The 27,692-nt window shown below is 38.4% G+C and overlaps 1 protein-coding gene across 1 annotated transcript in view; it reads left to right on the top strand.

The window, feature by feature from the left end:
* Positions 1-27,692, top strand: part of GLIS3 (GLIS family zinc finger 3) — a 180,052-nt gene that overhangs the window by 134,851 nt on the left and 17,509 nt on the right. Inside the window, exons 8-10 of the mRNA XM_074812527.1 lie at positions 16,445-16,586; positions 22,733-22,763; positions 24,824-24,970. Coding sequence (XP_074668628.1) covers positions 16,445-16,586; positions 22,733-22,763; positions 24,824-24,970 — 320 coding nt within the window. The remainder of the gene's footprint in view (positions 1-16,444; positions 16,587-22,732; positions 22,764-24,823; positions 24,971-27,692) is intronic.

The following is a 27,692-nucleotide window of genomic DNA, read 5'->3' as shown; positions in this document are numbered from 1 at the left end:
CTTAAAATAGCAGGATGAAGTATATTCATAACAGTGGAATCAGCTACTTGCTGTGCTAAACATTACTTTGAGTCTTCAGCCCAGATTTTCTAGATCTGTCTTCAAAGCTTTGACCCCCTTCCTTGGCCCTCTAAAATGGGGCCAGATTATGCAGTGTGATATAGATAAATTTCCATCTCTGAGTTATTTTAAGCAACCTTTGTTGATATATGTTTATGGCTTACCATGTAAGGCAAAAATGCCTTCTCTACAAATCTTGTAAGGCAGACACTGTTCCCCTTCTCCTCCCAAACCCCAGCCTCTGGCCATCCATCAAATACATTTAACTGGGAATGTCTCCAGGTAATGTGATGAAATACTATAGACCAAGAAGATCCCGGCACAAATACATTTAATGCAAGCAATTTAGTGGATAGTAAAATAAACTTTCATTTACTTCTCAAGTGAAAGCAGAAGAGTAGAATGCCATGCCTGCTTTAATCATCTTTGTGTAACTTCTAAAATTCTTCATAAACATGAGGGCAAATGTACACAAATACCATGTAAACACCTGGGAACAGATGCTGAAAATGTCTAGCAAAGCATTTTAGTTATAATCTATACATCATAATATTCAGACTATGCTTTTAAAATATTTTGCTGGAATAAAAAGCAGTGCTTGCTATCTTATTTTAAAAAGTAAAAGTTGCTGACTGTGCCTGAATTTCATCTTCCCTTGGGGAGGATTGACGGAGCTCCTTCTAAGCAGGGAAGTATGTGATAGAAAACTAGACAGCACCCAAAATGAGAGCATAAAGTGGTGCTGAGAGGAATGCTAATGCACAACATGCCCCTGGACTACAGTTCCTTTTAAACCTGTCCTCTTCTTAGTCATATCCTACTTTCAACTTTGAAAGGACAACAAACTTAAAAAATTTCATAAATTTAGCAGTTACCATGTGGTGCTTATTACCACAACATATAATGGAAGCTAAGAGCTGTGTGGGATTCAAAGGGAACTGCATATTTCTGTGGGTAATGAGACAGCATTAAAAAATAAACATGAGATTTACAAGGGATATTGGTGTTTCAAGATCATGCTTCAGGATAGAAGTCAGCATCAAGCTAAACAGATTAAGGAAAAGTGTGGTTATTCTGTACTGCTTATTTGCAGTTTCTCACTCTTTCTTCTGAAATGCCGGCTACTAGTGGACACAGTGTATATAATTCCAGGCAGTCTGGATGGATCTTGGGCCTGATCTCGAAGAAGCAACTGCTTCTAAATTTATGTACCCTCCCTGCTTTTTTCCTTCTCTCATTCCATTTTTGTAACTCTTTTCTTTTTCAATTTCCTTTCTTATTCTATCTTCCACCTTTGTAACTTTGTGTCTTCAAAATATGCAACCCAAACAACATCTGTAGGCAGCTGAGATGCATATGCCATGGTAAGACAAGTCCTAGGACTTTCTTCTACCCCAGATACTCATATATTCTCTCATCTTTTGCCCTGTTTCTTTCGTTCATGCATTCATAAGCTGAGTTCAACTAAATTGTCAATTTAGAAAGCATATTGTACATACAGGCAAATGCCACTTAAACATTTGACATGCTGTGTGTTTGCTAATCTTTATCTGGCTTGGACCTCATGAACCTCATTTAGGTTCTCATGAACCATTTACCTTTTCTTTTCACCTCATGTCAATAATTACCTAACAACTGTTCAGCTTTTTCAGTCTCCCATGCATTTTCAAGGCAGACAAGGACCAGAAAGAGAAATGAGTGGGTTTTTTTCCTTCTGAGAAACTCTAAAAAGGAGAGAAACCAGTTTTTACCTGTCACTTCCTGAACTAGGAGCTTTTATATGAAGAGGGGCTATAACAGCCTAAACTGATTGTTTCCCAGAATCAGTGGTGAACATGCAGGATTTTTGAAAGGAAAGGGTAAGGAAGAAAAATTCAGGGGTTGAAATTGCTATTTCATTTCTTCTTCCAAACACACAGTCAGAAAAATATAGTTACTTAGCTTGCTTTGTGGAAGTGCAGAGAATCAGAAGAAAAGGTTAGGAAAACAGAAGGATGAGTGAGACAGGTATTTACTTCTAACCTTCATATTATTTATTCTTCTTACATAACACTAACACTAATTTCTGACTTCCTAATATCTGAAGACCATTTATGCATTGATACTTTTTGTTCTGAGCATAGACTGGCTCTAAAAATTGCCAGCCTGTAGTACTAGGTGCAGCTGTTAATGGTAGAAATATTGTCTATGTGAAGTCAGGATGAATCATCATGACTGTTAGATCCTATAGTTCTAACTTATAGAACGGCTTTAATAAGGAAGGCTACAGTTGAGAGCTTTGGTATCTTCAATAGGACTGCATAATTTTGTTCCTGGAGTCATCCTGTGGAGTCTCTGACTAGTCAAAAAATAGGGCACTATTTGACAAAAGTGAGCTTATTTTCAGTTCATTATTCTTTGTGTTTTCACTAAACAGCAAATTTCTTTCATATGTGAACTGATACTGTATTTGAAAATAGGAATTCATAGCTCTTTTAGTTTGTAAGTCTTTTTATTTAAGTTAGTGAAAATGAAATTATGCAATATATCATTAACAAAATCCAGATCCTGCACTATTATATATCTAGTGATTTGAAACCAGTATAGAAGGTGAATACTACCATTAAGCTGTTCATTAAGATCTGTTTGTTGTCCGAGCTAGCACTCAGACTGTCTTGTGTAAGTATAAGAAGATTATCTTCTTCATACAAGTATACCATGAAAAATTTGCTATTTCTGGAGGAGTCTTGCTGAAGAAGTCTGTGTCTGTAAATCTAAAGAAAATATTTAATTCACTTTTAAGTTTCACAGTACAGGTCCCACTGTGAATGGAATGCACCTCCACTGGCTTTGTATAGATCTTGTCATGAACATCTGCAGTGTTTTTTAAAGGTTTTCTCTTTTTAAAAAGTGCATCTGCAAACAGATAAGAGATAATTTTAAAAAAAGGACAAAAGATTGCTTTGATTTCATACAGCTGTTTGGCAAGGACAAGATCAGTTTGGTAACATCTACCTTATAATCTGAACAATGCAGCGGCTCTGCTTTTAGATACAGTTTTAATTTTATCTGTAATTATACCAGTGAACAACTGTTGTCATGTATAATAGTTCTTTAAGCCAGTGTGTTCTGCCAAAAAAAAAAAAAAAAAGATTTAAAAGATTGTTTCCATTTAATTAAAGTGTAATAGATAAGGATGCAACTGGTTAGCTCCATCTTTGTGGAAAAAAGAAGAAGATAACTTGAGCAGTTCAGATAAACAGGACCAGCAAAAGGGAATGTAAAAGTCCTAGTCTGGGCCTTGAACTGAAGGACAATTTATACCAAATCATATCATCTTTCAGCTGATTATTCTTGGATTCTTTGGCAGCTTTAACAGTGCCCAGACCATGTCTTTCATCTTGCTGTGTAAATTAGTTATGGATCAGATACGTTATACAGACAGGCCTGGAGATATTGCATGCTTACCCGACAATTGCCTCTGAAAGCTGTGTGTCTCTTGGAAACCTGCGTCATCTTAGCTCATTCAAATGGGTCTTGAGGAAACCATACATGGATTCAGCTGACCACAGAGCTTAACACCTCAGCAGATGCATAACATAGTGATACTCCTAGGTCTCTACTGGATTTTTCAATACTGTGCAGACAAGCATAGATCAGCTAAAGCATGTAATGCTTAGTCTTAACTATATTTTGCTCCTTATTTATTTATTTTATTTGTACATAGTCCTAGTCTAACACTGCAGATGTGCTTGTGTCTATTTTTCTGGCTTTTTCCATGACAGAGTTTTTGTACTGTCTCTGCCAGAAGGCAAATATCACAGAGGCATAGCTTTGGGAAAGGTGGTCCAAAGGACATTTCTGAAAGTTATATACACTTGGTGGAGGTTTTTTTGAATTGTAGTTTATATGGTACACCTACCAAATCACTAAGGAATGAAGTGGCTGGTGAGACCTCAGGACATAAGGGATGTGTACACAGACTTCCAGATTGTTTAATTTCTGCCTAATAATCTTCCTTTTTGACACAGATTAGTCAATTGTAAAATGATGGCTGAACAGTGGCTGTTGGGGAGTTGTTAAAACATTCTCCCCGTGAAGAGGGACTCTTCCAAGATTTGTTCCTGTGATATCTGGTTGGAAGGAGATGTTTTCAGGTGTTATTGTGCTGAGGAGGAATAAAGAACTGGCAATCAGAGTCTCTCTAATGCTGCTGCTATTTGTGCATTATTTCTTGTAGGTTGCACTTACTGTTTTTCAAAAAACAATCAGCTAGCAATGGCTGGAAGTTTTCAGAGTACTTTTCCTGATTGCAATAAAGAAAAAAGGTGCCACACTGCACTGCTGAGATGAAGCAGGCTGTATGACACCTCAGCCATATCCATTCCTCCTTCAGACTGAGTAGAAGCTAATAGAGCAGAGCAGTCTACACTAGGTGTGGAACATGTTGGAAATAATGAAATAAGTATATGGATTACCTAACCAAACCAATTCCTGGAACTGCCTTGCAGAGCAACCTCTGCTGACCTTGACCAGGATTCCCATCTGAAGTGAGGGGGCTTTACAGAAGCCACGTTGCACAACTAGTAATGATCCTGCAGATACTGCTTTTCTGCCACTGTGCAACCCTCATACGAGCAAAAGGGGATTTAAAATCTCCAGCTTCAGATGCAGATCTCAGTAACTGAATTCTTCTGAAGCCTCATGATTTTATATCCCTTTTCTAACAGTTCACCTGTTCTTAGAGTCCTGTTATGTATAATATATATATAAATCTGTCCATCTTACAATGAAAACATTAAGAGAAAAGGAAAAAAACCCAAGTGCTTCAAGACGTGACATTCCCCTATTGAACAGTATTTCTCTGGAAATAAGATATATGAGTGTTTTGATTACAGGTTAACATGGAGTTTTCTATACAGTTTTGAGAGTTTGTCTACCTTTGTATTTTGAGGCTTATGTCAGCAAATACATTATTCCTTCAGCAAAATAATACAGAGCTTTTAGGGCTGCGCACTTCTTGATCATTCTTTGTTTACATTGTTCTACAGCAGAAGCAGTCTTTTTTATTGTGACCACACATTGATTTTACTGCACAATTGATGAAGCTACCAGTTTGTTTAAAGATTTTGAAATAAACAAAATTTTACACCAGGATTTAGTTTTAGTGGAGAATATGAATAGAAAACTATGTCTGGTGATTTTCTTTAGCTAGTATCTTTGGTTTGTTTCATTTCACAACACTTATTTCCAGTTTTTCTTTTCATTTCCTTTCATTTCTCAGTATGTGAACTAGGCTTTTTTTGTGAATCAAGAAACACAATGCTTAATGTGTTTCTTACAGGAAATAAATTCACTTCTTTTTTAGTCTTACTCAGAATGTTTAATTGATGAGGAAAGAGGGAGCCAAGGAGGGTTAGGGCATTACATCATTGGTATTTCAGCAGGTTATTCGGGCACTAAGCTAGTTACCAATGACATTGTCCATTATGTGACTATATTAATCTAGAGAAACTGCTCTGTTTGTGAACACCTGCCTCATGGGGAGCAAACAGCCAGATCCTACAGTATGAGCCCAGTTTGCTTCTGCGTCTTTCAGGTTTCACTTGCCCTTATTCAAACTCTTAGTTCAGATTTGACTGTTAAAACTGCAAAAGGGGGTGAATAGATTGGAAGGGAAGCAAATCTATTTTCTTTCTTTGAGAGTAGTTGAACATAAGGATATTTTCCCTCATTTGTTCTCAATGGAGTCCATTTAAGAGATGTCACTAATGCAAAAAGAAGTGCATTCAGGGGCTAAGGGTCAGTGAGCAGTGCCCATGGCAACTAAGAAACTATTCTGCAGAAAAAATACAGTAAAGAGTAAGTGTTTTAATCCCCAACCTTAATCCCTTTACTTCCTGTTTTCAAAATGAAATATAAATCAGGCACCATGGCGTGCAGCAATTTTTCCTGAAAGGAATGTTGGCAAAAAGGGATTAGGAATAGGCAGCAGTGTTTAAGGAATTTAATCATACAATTTGTTGGAAAACTTTTGAGACTACGAATGACCAGTTCTTTTGAGTGTGGTCAGTGAGAAACAGGAAAACAGACCCTGAAAGCATTGGAGGACTGGCTGTGGCTGACTGCCCCCCCATCTGCTGCAGCAGCAGCGATGTGCACTGTGGTGGGATGCATGAGGTGTGCCTCGCAAGGAAGCTCTGTCATGGGGGGATATGTTTCGCCAGCGGTTCATATAGAGCTCTGCTCTCCAGGGAGGAAGAAACATCAAAAGCCCCACTATGGTTTTCATGGTGCTCAAGCTGTGGCAGTTGTTATAACCAGGAGATGGTTGGTTCACTCTGATGTTAACATTTGCTACTTCACATCATGATTCCTCCTTGCACTTGGTTTCTGCACTGAACTTGTTCTCCTGTGTGCTTCAGCAGTGTGGTGTGTTGAAAAGTGCACCAGAAGGAATACATGCTGCCACCATTGTTACGTTTAGACACATGCCAAAATATATCCAAATTGTCTCAAAACTCTGTAAACAACTGTCAGTGCATGCCCATAGCATTTTGTATTCTTCAGGTTCACTTTTAGTAGCAAATATCCTTCTCTCCATTTGTGTGTCTTCACTTCCCTGCCACAGCATATGCATGAAAGTGAGCTTGAGAGAGCAGGAACTCTTCTTTCTTTAGGGGCCTGGCTGACAGAGTCCCCTGGGAGGCAGTCCTGAAGGGCAAAGGAGTCCAGGAAGGCCAGACATTCCTCAAGAATGTAATCTTAGAGGTGCAGGAGGGGGCTATCCCCATGTTCTGAAAGACAAGCCAGCAGGAAAGAAGACTGGCATGGCTAAGCAGAAAGCTTTGGCTGGAGCTCAGAAAAAAAAAAAAAAAAAAAAAAGAATTTATTTGGAAGAAGGGGCAGGCAGCTCAGGATGACTACAAGGATGTCATGAGATTATGCAGGGAGAAAATCAGTAGGGCCAAACCCAAATAGAACTTAATTTGGCTGCTGCAGTAAAAGGCAATAAAAAGTTTCTATAAATACTTAGCAACAAAAGGAGGGTTAAGGACAATCTCCATCCTTTATTGGATGTGGGAGAAAACATAGTGACAAAGGATGAGGAAAAGGCTGATGTACTTAATGCCTTCTTTGCTTCAGTCTTTAACAGTGAGACCAGTTGTTTTCAGGGTACCCAGGCCCTGAGCTGGAAGTCAGAGACAAGGAGCAGAATGAAGACCCCATAATCCAAGGGAAAATGGTTAGGAACCTGCTACATCACTTATACACACACAAGTCTATGGGGCTGGATGAGATCCACCCAAGGGTACAGAGGGAGCTAGCAGAATTGCTCACCAAGCCACTTTCCATCATTTATCAGCAGTGCTGGCTAAGCAGGGAGGTCCCAGTTGACTGGAAGTTAGCAAATGTGATGCCCATCTACAAGAATGACCAGAAGAAGGATCCAGAGAACTACAGGTCTGTCAGTCTGACCTTGGTGTCAGGGAAGCTGATGGAGCAGATCATCTTGATGCCATCACACAGCACATACAGGACAACCAGGGGATCAGGCCCAGTCAGCATGGGTTTATGAAAAGCAGCTCCTTCTTTACTAACCTGATCTCCTCCTATGACAAAGAGACCCAATTAGTGGATGACAGAAAGGCTGTGGATGTTTACCTGAACTTTAGAAAAGCCTTTGACACTATTTTCCACAGCATTCTTCTGGAGAAACTGGCTGCTTATGGCCTGGATGGGTGTACTCTTTGCTATGTGAAAAACTGGCTGCATGGCCAGGCCCAAAGAGGTGCGATGAATGGAGTTAAATCCAACTGCACTCAGTCACTAGTGGTGTTCCCCAGGGCTCAGTACTGGGGCCAGTTCTGTTTAATGTCTTTATCAATGATCTGGATGAGGGGATTGAGTGCACCCTCAGTAAATTTGAAGATGACACCAAGTTGGGCAGGAGTGTTGATCTGCTTAAGGGTAGGAAGGGTCTACAGAGGGACCTGGACAGACTGGATCAATGGACCAAGGCCAGTTGTGTGAGGTTCAACAAGTCTGAGTGCCGGGTCCTGCACTTGGGTCACAACAACCCCACGCAACGCTACACGCTTCGGGAAGAGTGGCTGGAAAGCTGCCTGGTGGAAAAGGACCTGGGGGTGTTGGTCAACTGCCAGCTAAACAAGAGCTGGCAGTGTGCCCAGGTGGCCAAGAAGGCAAAGAGCATCCTGGTTGGTATCAAAAAGAGTGTGGCCAGCAGGACTAGGGAAGTGATTGTCCCACTGTACTTGGCACTGGTGAGGCTGCACCTTGAATACTGTCTTCATTTTTGGGCCCCTCACTGCAAAGCAGACATTGAGGTGCTGGAGTGTGTCCAGAGAAAAGCAACGAAGCTGGTGAAGGGTCTGGAGCACAAGTTCTATGAGGAGCGGCTGAGGGAACTGGGTTTGTTTAGCCTGGAGAAAAGGTGGCTGAGGGGAGACCTCATCGTCCTCTACAACTACCTGAAAGGAGGTTGTAGCAAGGTGGGTGGCAGTCTCTTCTCCCAAGTAACAAGTGATAGGATGGGAGGAAATGGCCTCAGGTTGCTCCAGGGGAGGTTTAGACAGAATATTAGGAAAAATTTCTTCACCAAAAGGGTTGTCAAGCATTGGAACAGGCTGCCTGGGAAAGAGGTTGTCACCATCGCTGGAGGTATTTAAAAAACGTATAGATGTGGCACTTAGGGACATGGTTTAGTGGTGGGCTTGACAGTACTAAGTTTACAATTGGACTTGATGATCTTAAAGGTCTTTTCCAACCTAAATGATTCTATGATTCTATAATTGTCATTACCCAGTTGTACTTAAGTCTGGGCTTTAAATGTGCTATCCTGTCCATGATGCTACTTAAACATCATTAGTATCTGAGCAAGCAAGACTGAAGCTGTGTAAAAGATGTTGAAGTTAATACCCCTGACATCAACCCAAGCACCCTTCAAGTCTTTAAGACTGTCCCTGTTCCAGGCTGGGGCTTTCTCTGCATCCATCATTGGCATGCAGATTTCACACTGCTGGGGACGGATATTGGCAACTGACCTGCATTGGCAAGTACTGATTTTGTGGTCCTCAGTACTACTCCTGAAGCAATGATATACTGGCTTCACTGGCAGTCCCTGTATAACGAGGACATTCATCTGCCTGTTTGTTTCCTCCCCATGCTGCAGAGCTCTGACCCATGTGCTGATACAGTTGTTTGTGAGACTGCACTGTAAGCTGTATTAGGGCTTTCATAACTAAAAACCCAACCTGAAACAGAAATATAATAAATGGGAGGATGTAGGAACTCTGAAAGTTAGCAGTGCCAGTGCAGCCAGCACATCACAACACATCATTATCTAGCCAGGAAACACACTGAATTGGAAACTCACAGACACTGGATGAAACTGTATGGGGATGTCCTAAGGAATCTTTGCTAGAGTAAAAATGGTATGCCTGAAGGCTTGATTTGGATCTCTTACTAGTAAAGCTGCCAAAGTTTTTTCAGTTGTAGTCTTAGGCTCCAATCAAGGTATTAATTCTGAACAGATGAGTTTTTCCTTGTAGGAACTGGTACATGCATGAACTTAAATTCCAGTGGAGATTAACGCAAAATCAAATATTTAAAGTGAAGGCCAGTGTTATATAAAGGATACTGCAGTTTGGAAAAAGAATGTGAAATCTAAAAATCGTTGTTTCTGTATAGTAACAATTGTTGATGTTATCTACAGATTGTCATAGCAATTTTTGGTAACCTGTGACAGGGAAAAAGTATGTCTGTAGTAAATGAAGGACCAGGTGGATGAGTACTTGTTTATTTTCCACATTTTTCCACTCAGGAAGTGAAAATTTGCCAAACAGATGTATTTTCATAAAGGGAAAGTAAATCATTCTGCAGTACAAGTGGTTTCTTTGTCAGGCTGCATTTACCTGGAAAAGCTGATGTTTAGCAATTTCATATTCTAGCTATATCTCCAAATCAGTCTGGCACAAAAGAGTGATTTTTTTCCTGCTTTTTGAATGGCACAGCTCAGCTCTTAGATTGCTGTTCACACAAAAAACAGCTACAAGCCTCTTAGAACTGCAAGAAAAAGAGGATGAAATAGGAAGGGTCATAGGTATAATGTAGGTAGCATTTTTTTATAAGATAGTTGCATGTTTTCAGATTTGATAGAATCTGATATGGGACAGTGAGAGAGGTAATGTGTGTGTGTGTGCATGCACACACATGCATCCGTATGGTGCTTTCCAGCTCAATGACTAGAGTGAGAAAGAAACGAAAGCAAAATTTATGAAAATGTGGGCTTCTCCAAGACAGTGGATGTCACAAGGAGCATTCATAGGAGTCTTCTATGTTAAAACAGATTACTTCCAAATATGTAGAGCAAAATAATAATCAGTTTTCAACAGAACTATGACTGCAGAAGCTTTTTGTTCATTTCAGGAAATGGCCACTTACAATACATCTTACTCAAACCGTACCTCCATTTTTTAAAGTAAGATCTTCTGTTTGATTTTTTATTCAAAGTTTCCATTCAGATCTGTCCCAGCTGCAATTTTTTCCTCTTCAAATGGTATTCTTGGTGTTCTATATAATTTTAATGAGGCAATAACCTGAACTATTCCTCATATTAGATAATACAAATCAAAAGAAAATTCTCTGTTCTATGTATAATAAAGGTAGAATTGATTTCACTGTCATTAGTCTTAATGTAAGTGTTTTCCTCATGTAGTATAGCTTCAAAATCAGAATTTCTTCTTGACATGAAATTTGCCAGTTAACTGATTGTGTGTGTTCTAGGTCCTTTTGATTTTTAATTCAAGAGGCTGAAAAACATTTTGGGTATGTTTTTCTGATTTACACTAGGTCACAAAGATGGAACCCATTTTTGTATTTGAACTCAAAAGTTTGTGATAAAACACTGAGAGGAGCAAAAGTAACTATTTCTTGTGTAGAACCTAACATCCCTACTGTGCAGATAGGCTAGCTAGTTTAACTTGATTTTTATTGTGTTTTCCTGGCTGAACATTTAATTGAAACAGAATGTAAGAGCAGATGAAAATAGCATGCACACATATCTGAAAGCTGTGGTAGATAATTAGCAGAATAATGAATGCTAAGGCTCTCTAGAAATCCTTCCCAGATGACTCACTGGAAACAAAGGTTATTGAGGAATCCCTTCTGTCCGCATTGCTTCTTTATCCCAAGATGTCTGTAGCCTCCAGAGGCAAGAATTAGAACACTTAGCAAGCATAAACTTTTAGCAAGGGTAAACTTTTATTGTCTGTTGTCAAAAAGGTCTAGTACTGTGCAGGAAAGCACTGGAGCTTGATGCTGATCTGCGTGAGTAAAGGGATGATCTAGCAAGCAAACCTATAATATGAGTAAACACTCACATAGCATGGCTTCATATTGAACTTGTAATTTTCTAGTGGTCATATCTGTGTACTGTCAATGTCATAATGCTAACAAGACATAGTTTAACTGTACAAGCAAATATTAATTTCTGTCTACTCCTTAAGAAAAACTAGTACAATATGTAGCTCTATGTAGACAGGTCATGCTTCCCTCTCCCTGTGCCAACTTAATTTACGGACAGTAAAAATGATTCAAAGACTACTGTCTTACTCTCTTCTTGACAAATGGCACTTAGTAAACTTAATACACAGACTATGTGAATAACAGAAAGTCCTCCTTAGCTTTATAATGAAAACAAAACCACATTTATAAGGCTGCTACAGTTAGTGTAAAACAATTCCTCTCAATATAAATATAGCAGTATTTAGGGTTTTTTTGCAGGTTTTATACATGGCAGACACAGATCTAACCTGCATCAAAATAAATGGACTATAACCAATGTCTCCCTTACATATAGAAATACCCTGCTAGGTGTACAGCATACATACAGTCCATTAAGCCTGCTTTCATGAAAGCAAGATTTAAAATGCTGTAATTTGATGACATAACTGGCATGTTTGAATGACTGGATGAATCTGGACTGTGCTGAAGAATTACTAGAGTTAATCTGAGTACATGCAGACAGGTGTTGAAGATACTGAGATCCTATTTTATGTGGTTTGGAAACAAACTGATATTGTTTGAGAAATCCGAAACTACTTCTCCTCTGACTAAGTGCATTCATAAACACACATTTCTTATGTTTTCCTTGATGGTGCATGATTTCTGTTGAACAGGAATAATGCTGAAGAAACTAGCCAGGTTGTACAAAAACATGCAGATCTCAGATAAAGCACACATTAGTCATGTAGAGAACTATAAAACAAATGATCTTTTCTTTTAAGGAGACATTTTCTCTGGAATTATGTCATGCATCAAATCAACAACAAGTCTCTGCTCTTGTACTCCAATATAATAAAACTGAAAATTGAAGAATGTAGCATCTTAGTCCCTTCTAATTACTTCTGCTTGTATCATTTAATCATGGGTAATTATTTAATCATATCTAAAATGTACAGGAGCAGAATTTCCATCCATTGTTCTGAAAGCTGATAAACATTAGTTGGTTGTTACAGAAGTAAAACAATTGTAAATCATGACTGACAGTGATTTGTTTTGTGTATTAGAAAAAAAATGCCTCATTTTGATAATGGGAATGTCTCAGATTTCCAAATACAAAACTCCACATATCTACCATAGAACTGAGCTATTAAAATTGAAAATCTATTATTTAAAACAAATATTTCATACAGGGAAGTTATAAGTGAGCTGAGCAGTTGATTGTTAATTTGCACCTTGGTCAGGCATAAATTTGGGCTACATTACAGCACACAGAAAATGTCTGTGCTCAGCATAGCAAAATTGTTAGTTACTGATTTCATCATTCAGCAAGGTAACTTTCTAACCTTCTAGTTCTCAAAAACAGATTGGCAAGTTTTCAGTTCCAGTGTGATTGCACTGGTGCTCAGCTGAGTGATCATAGTGGAAGCAAGGTGATCATGGGGGAAGCAAGGTATTGCAGCCAGGATGCTGGGAGGTTTGTACTGGGATGTGATTTATACAGAAGTCAAAGAGATTCAGCTGTCTTGTACAGCTAGTTGATAAGTCTACAGTCTAGGTTGGAAAAGAAATGTGTTTTCTTTAGAGCAAAGCAAGAAACAAACTGCAGCAGTTAGATCTGGTTAATTATTATTTCTCCTTTATAGCTTTTTTAACAAGATAAAATTTCATGGATGCAGTGAATTGTTATTTTATTTGCTTGTTTCATCTGTCTTTTCATTGTCTGTTCTGTGTTTCTTCACATACTAAAGAAAAATCATAACTCTGTTCTTGACAAAATGTAAAATATTGGTTTCAGTTGAAACTTTTTATTAAAAGTTTTCTGTAAAATATGCAAAAATATTTCACTGAGATAGAGTGGTTTTTTACCCTGAATGTCTTTACAGGAAAAACAATGCCTTGATCAGCCATATTTGAATGAGAGTCTGTTTTTTGCAGTCTGTTTTCTTCCAAAAAGGCCACAGCTAATGCCAGCCCTGTTAATGGTACAGAGGAAAGATCTGGAAAAGCATTGCATAGAGGATGAGCTTTAGATGACAGAGGGAGGAGGGCGCAGCAACCAAAGCTTGGTTACTGTCTCTCTCAAGAGAAAACAGTAATGGTGGGGAAAGGAATTTTTCAGTTGTGTCTAGTTTGGGAAGCAACTGTGATTTAATGGGTAGTTCTGCTAAGGAAAGCTTACCCATTGCTGGTCCTGCTCTGCTAAGCAATAGAGTAGGTAAGAGGTCCTCTACCTCTTGCTCCCTACCTTTTCCAATGGTGCAACAGTAATTACTCTTAAAGAGCAACTTGCATACATACCCTGCAGTAAAGGAGAGTAAAGTTATTCCCAGCACCTATTATCTGGGGAGGTTTTATAGAAGGCCTGAGGTCGTACTTTTAGTGGTAATTTGAATTAGCAGTGTGTGTCTGCAGTTGCACAAATCAGTGTAATACCCACCTCTTGTTCAGAATATTTCATTATATGTATGTTAAATACATATATTGTTACTCTAAAATTACATATTTTAATATACAAACATGTATGCAAGTGCATATGTAAGTTTATAAAATCTGTGTTTCTAGCCCTTGTGGTTGTAAATATGAATCAATAATAACCAATGCATGGATTAAGAGCTATCTTTAGAAATCAGATCACAGCTGTCTCCCAGTGTTTGTTTCACTGGTTTTGGTTTTCTGTTGTTGATCCTGGGTTTTGTTTGTTTTTATAAACATGGACTATTGAGCAAGCCAGAAAATTCATGTCAGCACAGGTTGTCATGATAGATTTGTTCTCAGTATCAAAGGATTTTCAAATGCAAAACAAACCTCCTGGACATTGCAAAATAGAAAAGTGGGTAAAATAGGCTGTTGCTGCTATTTAATACTTGTAACTAATGTGTAAATACTTAGCTCTCATTGCCTTTTTCTGCTCACTGTTTCATCATATGAGTGCTATTTGATCATAGAAAATTAATTAGTTTCTTACAAAAAAATTGCACAAACAACTTTACACAGGCAACCTCTGTAAATTTGTATTCTGTGTGATAGAATCCTGATTTTTTTTATAGAATTCAGATTTTTTTATCTTTATTTTCATATTAGATTCCATAGAAATTTAAGTTGCATAATGCTCATTGTGTAACTGATAAGAATTTGAATCTGGATATATCTGTCATTTCATTTCACATGCACTTAATTTCATGAAAAAGCAATATTATTAGTGATATCAGTAAAAACAGAATAATTAGTGAATAATAACAGAAACATGCTACACCAGAAGAAACATTTGTACTTATATCAGATTGTAAATACAGATAATAAATGAAAAGCATTTGTCAGGGTATTTCTCCCTTTCTTTATCCCTTTCTCCCTTTTCTCCCTCTTTATGTTCCCTCCCTTCCTGTACAATCCTAGAATAATAAGTTCTAGAAATAAAAAAAAAAAAAAGCTCACAAAGGTAGTCTACCTTCAGGCTTAATAATAACTGACTAAATTTTTAAGAGAACAAATAATCTATAGCATGCACAGTCTGTGCATAAGTATCATAGGCTGCATATTGTCTCTTATTACAGCCACCCTACTTCAGGCACTTATGATGTGTAAGATCAACTCTCCACTCTGTTGCAACAGTTTTATATTAATGCATATCATCAGAAGTCATCTGAATGATTATCAGCATATTGTGGCACACTAATGGGTCTTTCTAGTTGCATTCAGAATCATTCCCTCTTACCCTTTTTTCTTCATTTCTGACTATAGGATGCACAGAAATTTCCCTTGTTGTTCCCCTTCCTCCCCTTAGGAGTTTGTTAGAGGTGCTAGGTTATGGTCTAGTTACTGTTACCTGCTCACCTTCCATGGCACCAAACAGAGGGGAGAAGCCTCAACCACATCTGTGAGATTTGCTTCTTGGGACTCTGATGCATGAGTGCACGCAAACCCTACTACACTAGGTCAGGTCTGTCCATCGTGCTGCATGAACTATCTCTTCATCATAATGGGTGACAGGACGGGATATTTTTTGCATCACAGTCACTGCAGTGGCCCACGTGCGTGTAAGCACAGACCTTCCTTTTTCATGCTTTTAAATGAACACACCAGACTGTGAGCCAAGATGGCTGTAAGGAACAGACACTTTTTTGTTATATATAACAGTAACATCAGGCAGGGGTTTGGGACAGGCATCAGTTCCAGCAGCCTGCAGCAGCATCCATCTACCAGAAAACTCAGGGTGCATTACAGCTAGGACAGCCTTGTGTCAGGGTGCTGCAGTAGGCTTTCTCCCATTTCCTTATTTTAGTTTGGGGATTTTTTTTATTGTGTTGTCACTTTAGCGATGTGGTCTTGAGAAAATTTGGTCCATATAAAGTTGTACCACTTCCATCCTGACCATCCTGAATGATACCATTCCTGACTGCTTGCTCCTAGTCCCTTGTTCCCACTGCTTTGAGCACTTTTGCTTTTCTGATCCTTCAGTGAGCCAGTTAAGGCCCCTAAACCAGCAGGAAAATGTCTGCTGATATAAGAGATATCGGACTTTTGGTAAATCTCCATTATCCATGAATCAGGACAGTCTGCTCTCTTTTGCAGTGTATGACAAGAGAACGTACATAAGTCTATCTGTCCAAGGTCCTATCTGTACAAGTAGCCCTTGTTCTGAGTACAGTCTTGTTAAGCATCTGGGAGAGTTTCCTTCTTCAGATTTGAAAAATGTGTGCTGTAATGAAAGGATATTAACCAGGATTTAAAAGAGAAGAATTCTGCTTGTGCTCCATTTCTTTCTCTAACCCCTCAACATTTCTTCATTATAACTTTATAGTGTCTAAGGATTTTTGTGATTTATTTCCTTTTTTTTGTCCATGTTATAATAATTTCTCCTTTTTTATCTCTTCTGTTTCAGTTGCGATCAAGCTCGGAGATTGGCCAGGACATCCTGAATAACTGCCTTGTATTCCAGCCCCTCCAGGCAGCCCCGTCACCACATGATGCTGCAGATAATACCGTGGGACACTCCCCAGGGGCTGCTCATGATATTTACCCAGGTATAGAAAAAGACAGATAAACAGCCTGCTCACTTAAGATTATGGATGATTTTGCAGTGTAGGGTGTACTCTGAAATCCATATGTATCTGATGAGAAGGGTAGAATCTGCAAAGTAATATGAAAAGATAGGTTTTGAACAGATTTTTACACGTATTTTATCCATGAAAAGACCTACTGCAATGAAGAGCAGTTTTTATGTTCTGTAGGCATTTGATTTCTGCTAGCAATTCACTTCTACTATTCCTTGTAGACATTGTGAATTCACTGAGCTTCATTTAAAATCAAAGGAGTATTTTTCCTCTTCCTTATGCATGGATCACATATCAGTTTTCCAATAGATCTACATTAATGAACTTAAATGCTGCTTTATGAGCTCTCATACTATGACTATAAATATGCCAATAAACACATTTATGCTATGAATGTGATAATCCTGTTTTATTGTTTCAGTTAAGTATCTGAGATTTTCATATTAAAGTACTTAACTCCATCATACCTGGCTAAATGTACAATTGTTGTTCACATTTCAGCTAACTTTGAAACATTTGATAAGTTATTAGTGATAATATACCCCAAAGCTCAAGACAACAATGGGCAGGACATTAACATTTTTTAATGCAGTATTTTAGTAGTTGTAAAGACATCTGTTTTTAACTTTCAGGCAGAATGCATTACATCTTCTAGCAGTTCAACTTTTAATTGAGAACCAGATGTAGGAAGTGAAGGAGTTGGCTGAATGTTATGTGCAGTGCTGAAAATGACATTATATGAAGTGTCCACTTCAATAAGTAGTTTTACTTTACTGAGAGGCTTGTAAACCTATGAATTCTATGATATGTTTTTGTCAGGGCTGTTGTGAGCTACATACTAGTTGGTGATGATGTAGTTTTACATGACAAAAATGAGGAAACATAAAGCTGTGATGGATTGTATCCTAATTTATAAAATAGTTGGTATTACTTGTATGCTGTTAACTTTTAAATGCCTTAGTCTGAGTATAGACTGAGGATGGAATCTGTTATTTGAAAGCTAATGGATATTTTGGATTTTAAAGATCTGATTTTGGCCAAGAAACCTCTAGCGACACAATGTTGTTTACAGTTGTTTACTTTATATTTGAGAGGGAGTTGGATAGTGAAGAATGTTGAGATTAAAAAAAATATTTACTGGCATTACCCAGTGTAACGCACAAAAAACTGAGAGAGAATAAAAGACTCAGCTTTTCCTTTTCCCTTCAAGTCCTTAGATAGGATGGAAGCTAGGTGGGGACAGTGTGTCAGATGAGCTGAGACCAGGTTTTCAGAAATTGAGGACATTCTCACAGGAGATTGCCACTGGAATATGTTGAGCACTCAGTTCTTTTACTATCTAGCTTCCAGACTATGATTAGGCATCAGACTCCCACTGATCGGTCAATCCAAACCTAGGCTGACAGCAGCTTGAACAAACTGCTGACCTAAGACTGTTAAAGTACAGAACCTGCAAACGCAGATATATTTAAATGAAATACAACAATAATATTTTTAAGTATCTGTTACTTATCAATGTTTTTTTCTTATCTTGTGGCCTTTGTGACTTTATAAAAGAAATCTGAACTATTATCTTAGTAATATAGTGAGGTAACATGACAGATCCTTTGCTTAAAACTAACACAAAATTACATTTACAGGCCTAAAGTTAAGTAAGCATACATACTCTTCTAGGGCTAAGCATAGTGATGTTTTGTAAAACAGAAGTTCAAAGTCTGTTTCTATGGAAGTGTGAAATTTCTCATAGCATCTAGGTTTTAATTTTTATATATACATAGGCTTTTAGGTTTATTCAGTTCGCAGAATGAAGATGTGAGCAATTCATTCATGATAACAATATATGAATGATGTTTTTTCTACTATGAAATCACATCAACTTACTTTGTATAGTGCAATGTAGAATCCCTGAGGCTGAAAGAATCATAAATAATGCAACACAAAAAAAATTTTTTTTACTGTGCTGTTTGGTTAAAACTTGACCATTTCATGTTTAAGAATAAACTAGAATGTGTCATTCATTTATAAATAGGTACTGAATATCACACTCTGCTCTGCTCCAGAGCAAGCAAACGATATTACTAAAGATTGTCAAGTGTATGATTTTTTTTGCAAGTTGGAAATTAAAAATTTCATCAGGAAAGTTACAGAAGGTGTTGCAATTCTAAGTGTATTTTAAATAATGTCTTATGCGGTACTGTGAAACTTTGACCTAACTACTTTTATGCCTATGACTTCAGATGTGCTTTACTTAAGTAACACTTCCTTGTGTGGGTTGTTGGGCTTTTTTCCAATGAAATAGTAGAACTAGGTGCTCTACACACATAAAAAGAAAGAATTCATTCCCAAAGGAGTGTATATCTAAGATAATGTTAGGGCAGTAGGTAGATATTAGAGGGAGATAAAGGATAGGGGACTCATACAGGAAGAATGAAAGAATGTTATTAAAGCATTTGTCCCAGTGAGTGAGTTCCCTAACCATTAGGCACCATGGGCAGTGTGGGAGATGTCTGAAGAAAAAGCCTTGGGAAGTAGTTACAGCTCATTGCTGGAAGAAAAAAAGAATGAGAAGCAAGAAGTGAGATATGAATGACCATTGCACTGAAAAATTGAATTGTGTTTGATGGACGCAAAATGGAATGGATGCAAAAGAGGAGGTTATGTAGGGTAGCCAACAATTAAGATGATCTCTGTTGTCACCTTTCTGAATGAATTTAAATATGGCATACATATCCAGAACTCCTACTAAAATGTGATGCATTACCAGGTAGGACCGTACACACATTACAGGGGGCTGAAAAGTGTTAATATTATTATCACCAGTTTTATTTCTGGGTTTATAATTTCCATTTTGAGACAGCTTAATGGTTCTCCAAAAACTGATGTAATGGTTGGGTTCACACTGATGAAGAAAAGAACATTTACTGATAGATTGGTACAAACATTGTAAACAGCAAGGCAACTACACCATTTATTCATAATGAGACAGAACTTCAGAAACTGCAATCCACTGAAAGGGAAGAATCTGTCTTGAAAGGCTGGGATGTAATGTAAAGATGCCATGGCAGGAACAACTTTAAATCTCAATTCAGACCTCACTGTATTGCTTCAGAGCTTGATTATTTCTTAATCTCAGAAACTACAGGACATTCCAGGATGTCTATCTTTCTCAACTCATAATCAGTCCAGCTGCCCATCATTGCAAGTACCCAGCAACAAGACCAGAAAATGTTTATCATGTCCAGCCCAGAGAAGAGATCAAAGAATGTTCAAAAATTAGAACCACACACCTTTTCTTATTTATATTATAGGCTGCTTTTAAAATATCTTAGGTAGCAATTGGGATACTTTTAGCAAGCACCATTTTATCATTTTTATCAGAGACCTATAATTACCTATAAACTAACCCTGATGTTTTTATTCTGACTTAGCTGGTAATTCTTCAATAACTTTCTTAATTTTCTTCTCCTATATTCTGAGCTGTGGAGTAAAGGAAAAGATTCTTAGTAAATGGTGTGGTATCTTAGGACAATTTTTACATGTGGAAGATCTTTACCACAAAAGATTTTATGTTCTAAACCTTTATGTTTCTAAATATTTGAGGTAAGATGTCTCAAAAGACAGAGATTGATTGAACAGGTGCTCAAATAACGTCTGGATTACTGTACAAAGTGCTTTCCTAGACTTGTTTTCTTCTTCTATCCAAATATCTTGAGTGTGTGGACTTTGCAAACTCTCCAGCTTTCTAGGTGCCTCCAGTACTTGGATGCCTCCAGTATCTCTGATCTGCCTGCAGAACATCTGAAGAAAGATACAGAGACCATCAGTGCAGATGGTGCATGTGACAGATCCACTTTGGAGACAGGCATATTATCTTCATAATGTGATTTTGACTTCTTCTCTACTTCTTAATGTGTGATGACTTCTCAAGTTCCATGCACACTGGAGTCTTCAGATTTACAGATGAGCTGGGCAGGATTAAGGCAACACAGGCAGCATGTTTTACATTTTCTGGACTTATCACTTACAGTTCAACACAGCACATGCCCACATATTCCTGGCCACGAAATCCTGTAAGGAAGTATGGGCTCCCTAGGGGAGGTGAGAGGGGAGAATATATGAAGGTGATGCTCCCAAGTGCAAAAAACATTTCAGATTTTTTCTTCGTGCAGTATTAAATCACTTGTTCCCAAGGAACCCATAAATATTCCTTATAGAAATAGAAGGTTAAATACAATAATTGAAAAACCCCCACTCTTGCAAATATATGTATGTAATTTTAATTGACTGAGCTACAAAATGAAACCTTCACACAGTGTTATTCTATATGGAAAGAATTCTCAGCCTTATCCAATTTCATGCTGGCAGTGGTAAGAGAAGAGGTATTTTGGGGGCAGAGACAGATTGACAGAGTGCTGATTTGACAGTAATAAATCCAAGATAGTAAATTATACCATCGCTGGTAATTTGCAAAGTGGAGGGTGATTATTCTGCATTTTAAAAATGTTCGAAGAAACTACAGGTTTATGGCTAGAATTTTTTTTTTTTAGGCTTTGGATTCTATAAGTTTTTAAATGCTACTTTCCTGTCTTTTTTTAAAAAAGGAACCTTCTTCAGAATCAGATTTTTCTCTTCCAACCACATAATTTGTTCCTATGTGTTATAAGAATACATGTGAATTTAGCTTCTCATAGAGAAGCCTTTGCAGAGGTATTTTCTTGGAAAATTATGTGTTGATAAATTATATCTGAATTTTAAAAATTACTTTGTGTTAGTTTATCTTGTATTGTTAGAGAGAAAAGTCTCATTATAGGAAGCCTTTTTGTTAAGTAATATACTTAATTCTGCATCTTTCTGTGTGGACCTACATGGTGGTGGTATATTGGAGTCAGTGAGCATGCTGGTTGCTGTGAACATTTGTTCAGTTTCATACCATTCAAGTCAGGTGTTTAATGGGATCAGACACTGAAAAGACATTCCTTTCTGTAGATATTTCCTGACAGCACTTTGAGCAAGCAACTCACATTTAACAGCCAAACCACTAGAAAAGCTTGCCACACACACAGCTCCCAAGAAAAAGTGGTCAAGTTATCTAGCAGTTTCTTAAATAGTGTCCACAGTTTTATGTCAGTCTCTTAAGACTAGGTCTACTAGGGAAATGACCTGTCACTGATAAAATTTGTTGACTGTCATAACTCTGTAGACTGCCAGTGGCTGACAATGTTTCTCTTCAACTGGTATTTGCAAGATTCAGGTAGTAGCTTGGACCAATGTCATGTCTATACTAGGAAGTTTTAGAAGTACCATTTCTAATAAGAAGCAGCTGCCAGTACTGTGATTTCACTTCGCTGGGTGCCCACGGAGGTGCTTTTGTCAGCACGGTACCTCTATGCACTAACAAAAGATGTGTTGCGCTGCCTGCAGTTGTTATATGGTTTCCCACGGTATCATCTGTGGTGCTGCTCTTAGAGGCTTCTTAACAAGGCACTGTGTGAGCCCAGGTACGCTATTCTGTCATGCTGTGATCATTTAACATACCCTGAGTACAGTAATATGTTTTTGAAGCTAATATGTATGCTTTTTCTTCCTTAAATATCCTACCTGCCCCTCTAGTCCCTGCCATAGTTAGCTCTTACTTTATGCTGTGTACTGTCTCTTCATCAGAAACAGAAAAAAAAGTACAGAAATTGTTGGAAAACCTAGCAAAAAGGTACTACAGTAGCAAATACTGCTACAGTGGTGAATATTGCATTGAGCTTTAGGCAGTTTAGAGAAAATACAAATGGTTGTGCATGCCTGGCTGCAGATAACCTTTTCCCAGGGACAGAGTCATCAGATCTGGGGGAACCTGTCCTACCACTGCAGCCTGGTCCAGCTAGAAAAGTGCAAGCACAACTTAGAAAATATGCTTGCCTGAAATCTTTATAATGATTGGGGCAGAGAACAGCTATGACAAGGAAGAACAACTCTCACTACCTTATGCTGGGAACCCAGTCATAGTCCAGCCTTTTTACTCCTGATCAACCACAGCTTTGAAGAAATTTGTTTTAAACTCTAAGATCACAGTACTGGGAAACGAAGTCATTGTATTTTCTTACACATTTTAATGTTTTTCTCAGGAAAAAATGCAAGTTACCCTATTTTTGCAAGGTTAAATAGTCTCTGTTTTTATTTAGATAATCAGTGTTTTCCTTTGCAACATACTGATTTGTTAAATATTCCCTCTGCTTATTCTGCCAGAATGTGCATTTGGTTGTTTTTCAGTATTTTCTTCTGCACTGCATGTAAGCATAAAGTAATAAATTCAAAAGGTCATTCCTTTGATTTCCCTTCTGCACTTCTCTCGATGCTACTCTGAGAGACAGGTGTGAGAGAGTGATTTTTGGGGTGCATTAGCAAAGTAAAAAAACAACAAATGCTGCCTTCCCCTGTCTTAGGGGGGGTGTTCTTCCTCAGTGCTTTCTTAGTGAATTACTCTGCTTGTTTAAGGGATGTCTCATCTCCCTGTGGGATCTGCATCCTCTGTACCTCTCTTAAGATTTGGGATGCCTTCTACTATCAGATGTCTGTTGTCACTTGGGTTGTGATTAGGAGGTTCAGGTCCATATAAGAATTAGCAAACAGTAGAGGCTAGTGTCAAGGGCTAAAGATGTTTTGTTGGTTCACCTGGCCATGTGGTAAGGCAGACTTCACTCCTCCAGTTTTGTCCACCAGTGTGGCTCATGCCAGCTTTCCCTAAACTTTGACATTACCTCTGCAGCATCTATATTAGATGTTTTAATCACAAAGTGGTTTCCTATCTGTCATCTTGCACTATCCATTATGTCCACCAGCTGAAAGATGTCCAGGACTGCTCTTTAATGAGGCTACAGCATAATTAAACTCCTGAGCCTTTTCATAACTGTGTGTTAGCCTGGTGAATATCTACTGTGTCACAAAGGCTGGCTTGTGAGAATTAATAGAGGCCTTCCAGAAACAGGCTGAGGAATTGGGAGATGAGGTGAACTTTACAACCCTTTAATGTTGGGAAGCAACATTCAAAATTGTGACTTATAAAATCATTTTCTTGAAGGCAGATCTATGGTGGGGTTACTTCTAAAGTGGTGTTTGTTCTGCTAGGACTGCAGCATCCATGCAGGCATTTTAGCTTAGAAAGGTCTTTTACCAGTGATGATGCCCTTTGAGGAACTGGTTTAAAGTCTAGCATTTTATCAATAAATTTGAATCATTAGCTCCAACATATTCACTAACATAATGTAAGTGTTATAGGTAGAACTTCATTCTGTAAACTAGGCCTAAACAATACCTTTTTATAAAGGGACTGGAAGATAGGACAACCAAACAGTGAGAGATCATTTTCATGTTCTGGAGACCCTATCTAATTTATTCTCAGGGTTCATAAAATATTTAAGAGCATATATCTGGCTGCCATTCAGCATCGACATAACCTACCTGACACAGATGTCAGTAAAAATAATTGAGTAACTGGATTTTCAGAGAGATTTGGTAGTCAGTGTCTTACCTTCCTACTGCCTGATTCGAAGAACTTGTGAAAATGAGGTTACAAGAGTTGGAGTCAACTAATTAGGACATTCGGAGGGAGTCCTGTATTGCTTTTTTGTTAGCCATCCAGAACCTTTCCTTATTTGGAATGTATACAAGAGCAACCTCATAGAAAATTATGAAACTGTTAACGCTAGTTTAAAATTTTTGTATGCATTACTGGGGAGTCTGGGGGCAGTAATAGCAATATTTGAGTTTGGGTTGACCTCTTCAGGAAATTTGGGATTTTTACAGCTGAAGGGAAAATGTAGAAAGTATTTCAGTATTTACAAAACTGTGCTTTTTGTTCACTGGCTCTAAAAATACATATCTTAGGAAGTATTTGCCACTTCTTCTATAACAGGAAGCTATAGAAAATTTGCAGCCATATTCAGACAAATTTCCCAAGACAAGGAACACAGCTATGTCATGTCTGGGTTTCTGAAAGTATCATTTGGGAGCAGCAAAGATTATTTAGTTATTTTTTATGTGGGTTTTTTTCTTCCCTTTTTCTTCCCTTCAGACAGAAAACAATACTTGAGAAAAAACTTGCTAAGAATTGACACTACAGCTTTAAGGGAGGTGTTACTGGTTAGTATTTGGTCAGTTATCAATGCTATTGCCTGCCTGATGAGGGTTATTTCTCTCCTTTTGCTTTCAGCAGCCAGCACACAGACAAGACGAAGTGGAAGAGCAACTGGGGCAATGTCCTTGTCCCACCCCAGCAGCCACTCCTCCCCAGGACATAATGTACAGGGTAGTCCTCTCCATCCTCCCCCCAAGTTACCTCTTCACTCAGCCATGGACTCAGAGAGGTAAGACCAGCCCCTGCTTTTCCCATGCTGAGCCTGGGGCAGGACTGCCTTCAGAGCTAGGGTGGAAACTGAATTGTCGGTGTGCAGAAAGTCACTGGTGGCAGCCTCCCAGGTAACAATTGCTCTGGGTGTGGCTTTACTAGGAAAGGAGAGGTGAAAGAGATGTTCTTATCCCAGCCTGGGCAGTGAGGATTTCCATACAGCTCCATTTCAGGGACTTCCTCCAACCCCCTCTTGATCTCCACCAATGGCCCGAGCAAGGAAAGTCATATTGGCTGGGGCACTACATTTCAGAGGAGCCCAGCCATTCCTTACAGAATGGGGGCCCTGAGATTCATGTTTCTGTTTCGTTGTGGTAGGAGAGTACTATTCTGTCAATATTATCTCAATAGTAAGTATTTCTGCAGGAACTTGGCTTTTTTTTTTTTTTTTCTTGGTATTTTATTAGAACCAGTAGACAATGAAAGAATACTTAATTCACTAGTTTAAGAACTTGATTTATAGTCAGGATTTATTTTATGCTGACTAGGTACAAACCCCTTGACCTTTGCTGTTTCCATGATTTTAGATATTTCAGTGATGTGAAAGCAGCAGATTGCTTGGAAGTCATGTCATTTTCATGTTTAGACATTCCCTAAATTATTTTCAGCAATCTTTCCAACTATATAGTGTATGGTATTATAGATTTCCACTTAGTTCATTGAACCAGAAGTCAACCAGATTGCAAGACTGGTAGCAAATAGCCTAAGCAAATAGATTTTCAGTGGAAAAATCAGGAAGATACACTGTCACACAAAATACTGAATTCTTACTGTATCTATATGGATACTTAAACATTATTTTGTTAATCATCTCCCTATTTTTCAGTGCTCTGATAAATTGCTGTATTTCATTAATGTATTTCAAAGTTTTTAATTTCCTTGAGTGACAGCAATGCCAGTAATTTGGAGAGCACAAAGTGTCCAATTAAAAACCTGAAAAGAAATTCACTAGATTTCAATTACTGATAAATGAGCATAATTTCTTTGGAGGAAAGCAGTAGTCACTCTGCCACTCAGAAAGATGGAAGAACATGATGGCTCAGGAAACTGACAACAGGTGAAAGTGGTGTTTGATTTCAGGCTGCACGTGTGAATTCAGCCAGTTCCGGAGCCACTGGAAGGTGTTGAACTTTTTGTACACCAGTCTGAGATGAAATTCACCATTTCATGATCATTGGAGCTCATCTAGCGGTTTAGTCCTTCCTTTCCATTCCTGGCCACACAGTCCTGAGCTTCTTCCCTTGCCCTGGCTCTGGCCCTCTGTGCACACTCTGGGGCTGCCCATGCTCTCTTGCCTGACCCAGAGGCTTTTCCTTCCCAGTACAGTTTTCTCTCCAGTGTATGAACTGTCTAACATCCGTATCCAATAATTGCCACAGCACAAGATGACAGACAGGGACAGATCAATAGTTATTACAGGTAAAAATTTCATTATGAAAAACAATGATCTTCTCATTAGCCCATTTCTGAGGCAGTTACTAGTGTAGGACCATAGCAGATGCATTTAGAGTATGACTTAACTCATTAAGTTCTTGAATGTGTTACAGACCTCAGGATACTACAGTACTTTACAGAATAACAATAATAAAAAGCTAGTGTGATACCCTCCTTTCTCATATGTTAACTGTATACACTCTCTCTCAAAAGGCTTTAAGTGCCAATTCCCATATGTGGAGCTACTTTGGATTAAAGAAAAAGGTGCCAGTATCTTCATTGACAAATGCCACTGACAAATGGCAATTTAAATTCAGAAAAGGAAGGAAGTATTGCAGCAGTGTTGGTTTGATTACAGAACATATAATACAAATTAAGGGAAGTGTTTAAAAGAAAAACTAATGCAGAATCTGCCTCTTGAATCTAATAGAGTCCATTCACCTTCTGTGTAGGCTGTCATTTACACCACTTCATGGGTGTGATGATAGCTGTGAAAATGTGAACTGAGCAAACCAACACTTTAGTATACAAAGTGCCAGAGATAGTGTTTTTGAAAGGTGTGAATCACCCTGTTTATCCCAGTCTTGTCAGTGAGAGGACTGCAGGATTTAGAAGTGCAAGGAGGGGACTTGTTCCCTCCATGCTGTGCAGTTCCTGATGGACTCTGTATGCCTGGGGTCATTCCAGAGTTAGAACTGCCTGACCAGCACTCACCTCTGCCTTTGTTGGACTGAAGCTTATCCAAGCTGGCCTGGCTGCTTTGGCAACTGGCCAGTAATGTGCCCCTTCCATTTTGGACAGCAGACTCAGGTTTGTGAGTAACAGAAGCAGAAGGAAGCTTTACATCTCCAGGTATCACAGAGTAGAGAAATAATTGGAGGGCTTCTTCTGCGTCTTTCTCCACCTAGATGATGGGAGGGAGAGTGGACTTTATTAAGCCTTGTTAATGTGAGAAACAGAACCAAACATGAGACACATCTTACACTGCTTTCATTCTGTGTACAAAACTCAATGTACACAGAGTGCAAGACGCATAGAGAGTTTGGATACAAGAAGCAACTTCATTTATCAAAGGAAAGAACATGCATAATAAAAATGCAGATATAAATTTTGTTTGTTCCAGCTCTTTGATACTTTCAGTGCTCCACTAATATGAAATTGTGCAAATCTTCAATGAAGGTAGCCGAAATCATATGTGTAAAAGGAATATATGCTTGGCTTCCTTTTCAGTCATTTTTTGTAATAAA

This window comes from Strix aluco, chromosome Z, assembly GCF_031877795.1.
Source record: "Strix aluco isolate bStrAlu1 chromosome Z, bStrAlu1.hap1, whole genome shotgun sequence".
NCBI lineage: Eukaryota > Metazoa > Chordata > Aves > Strigiformes > Strigidae > Strix > Strix aluco.
This window is presented reverse-complemented; position numbering and strand designations above follow the sequence as displayed.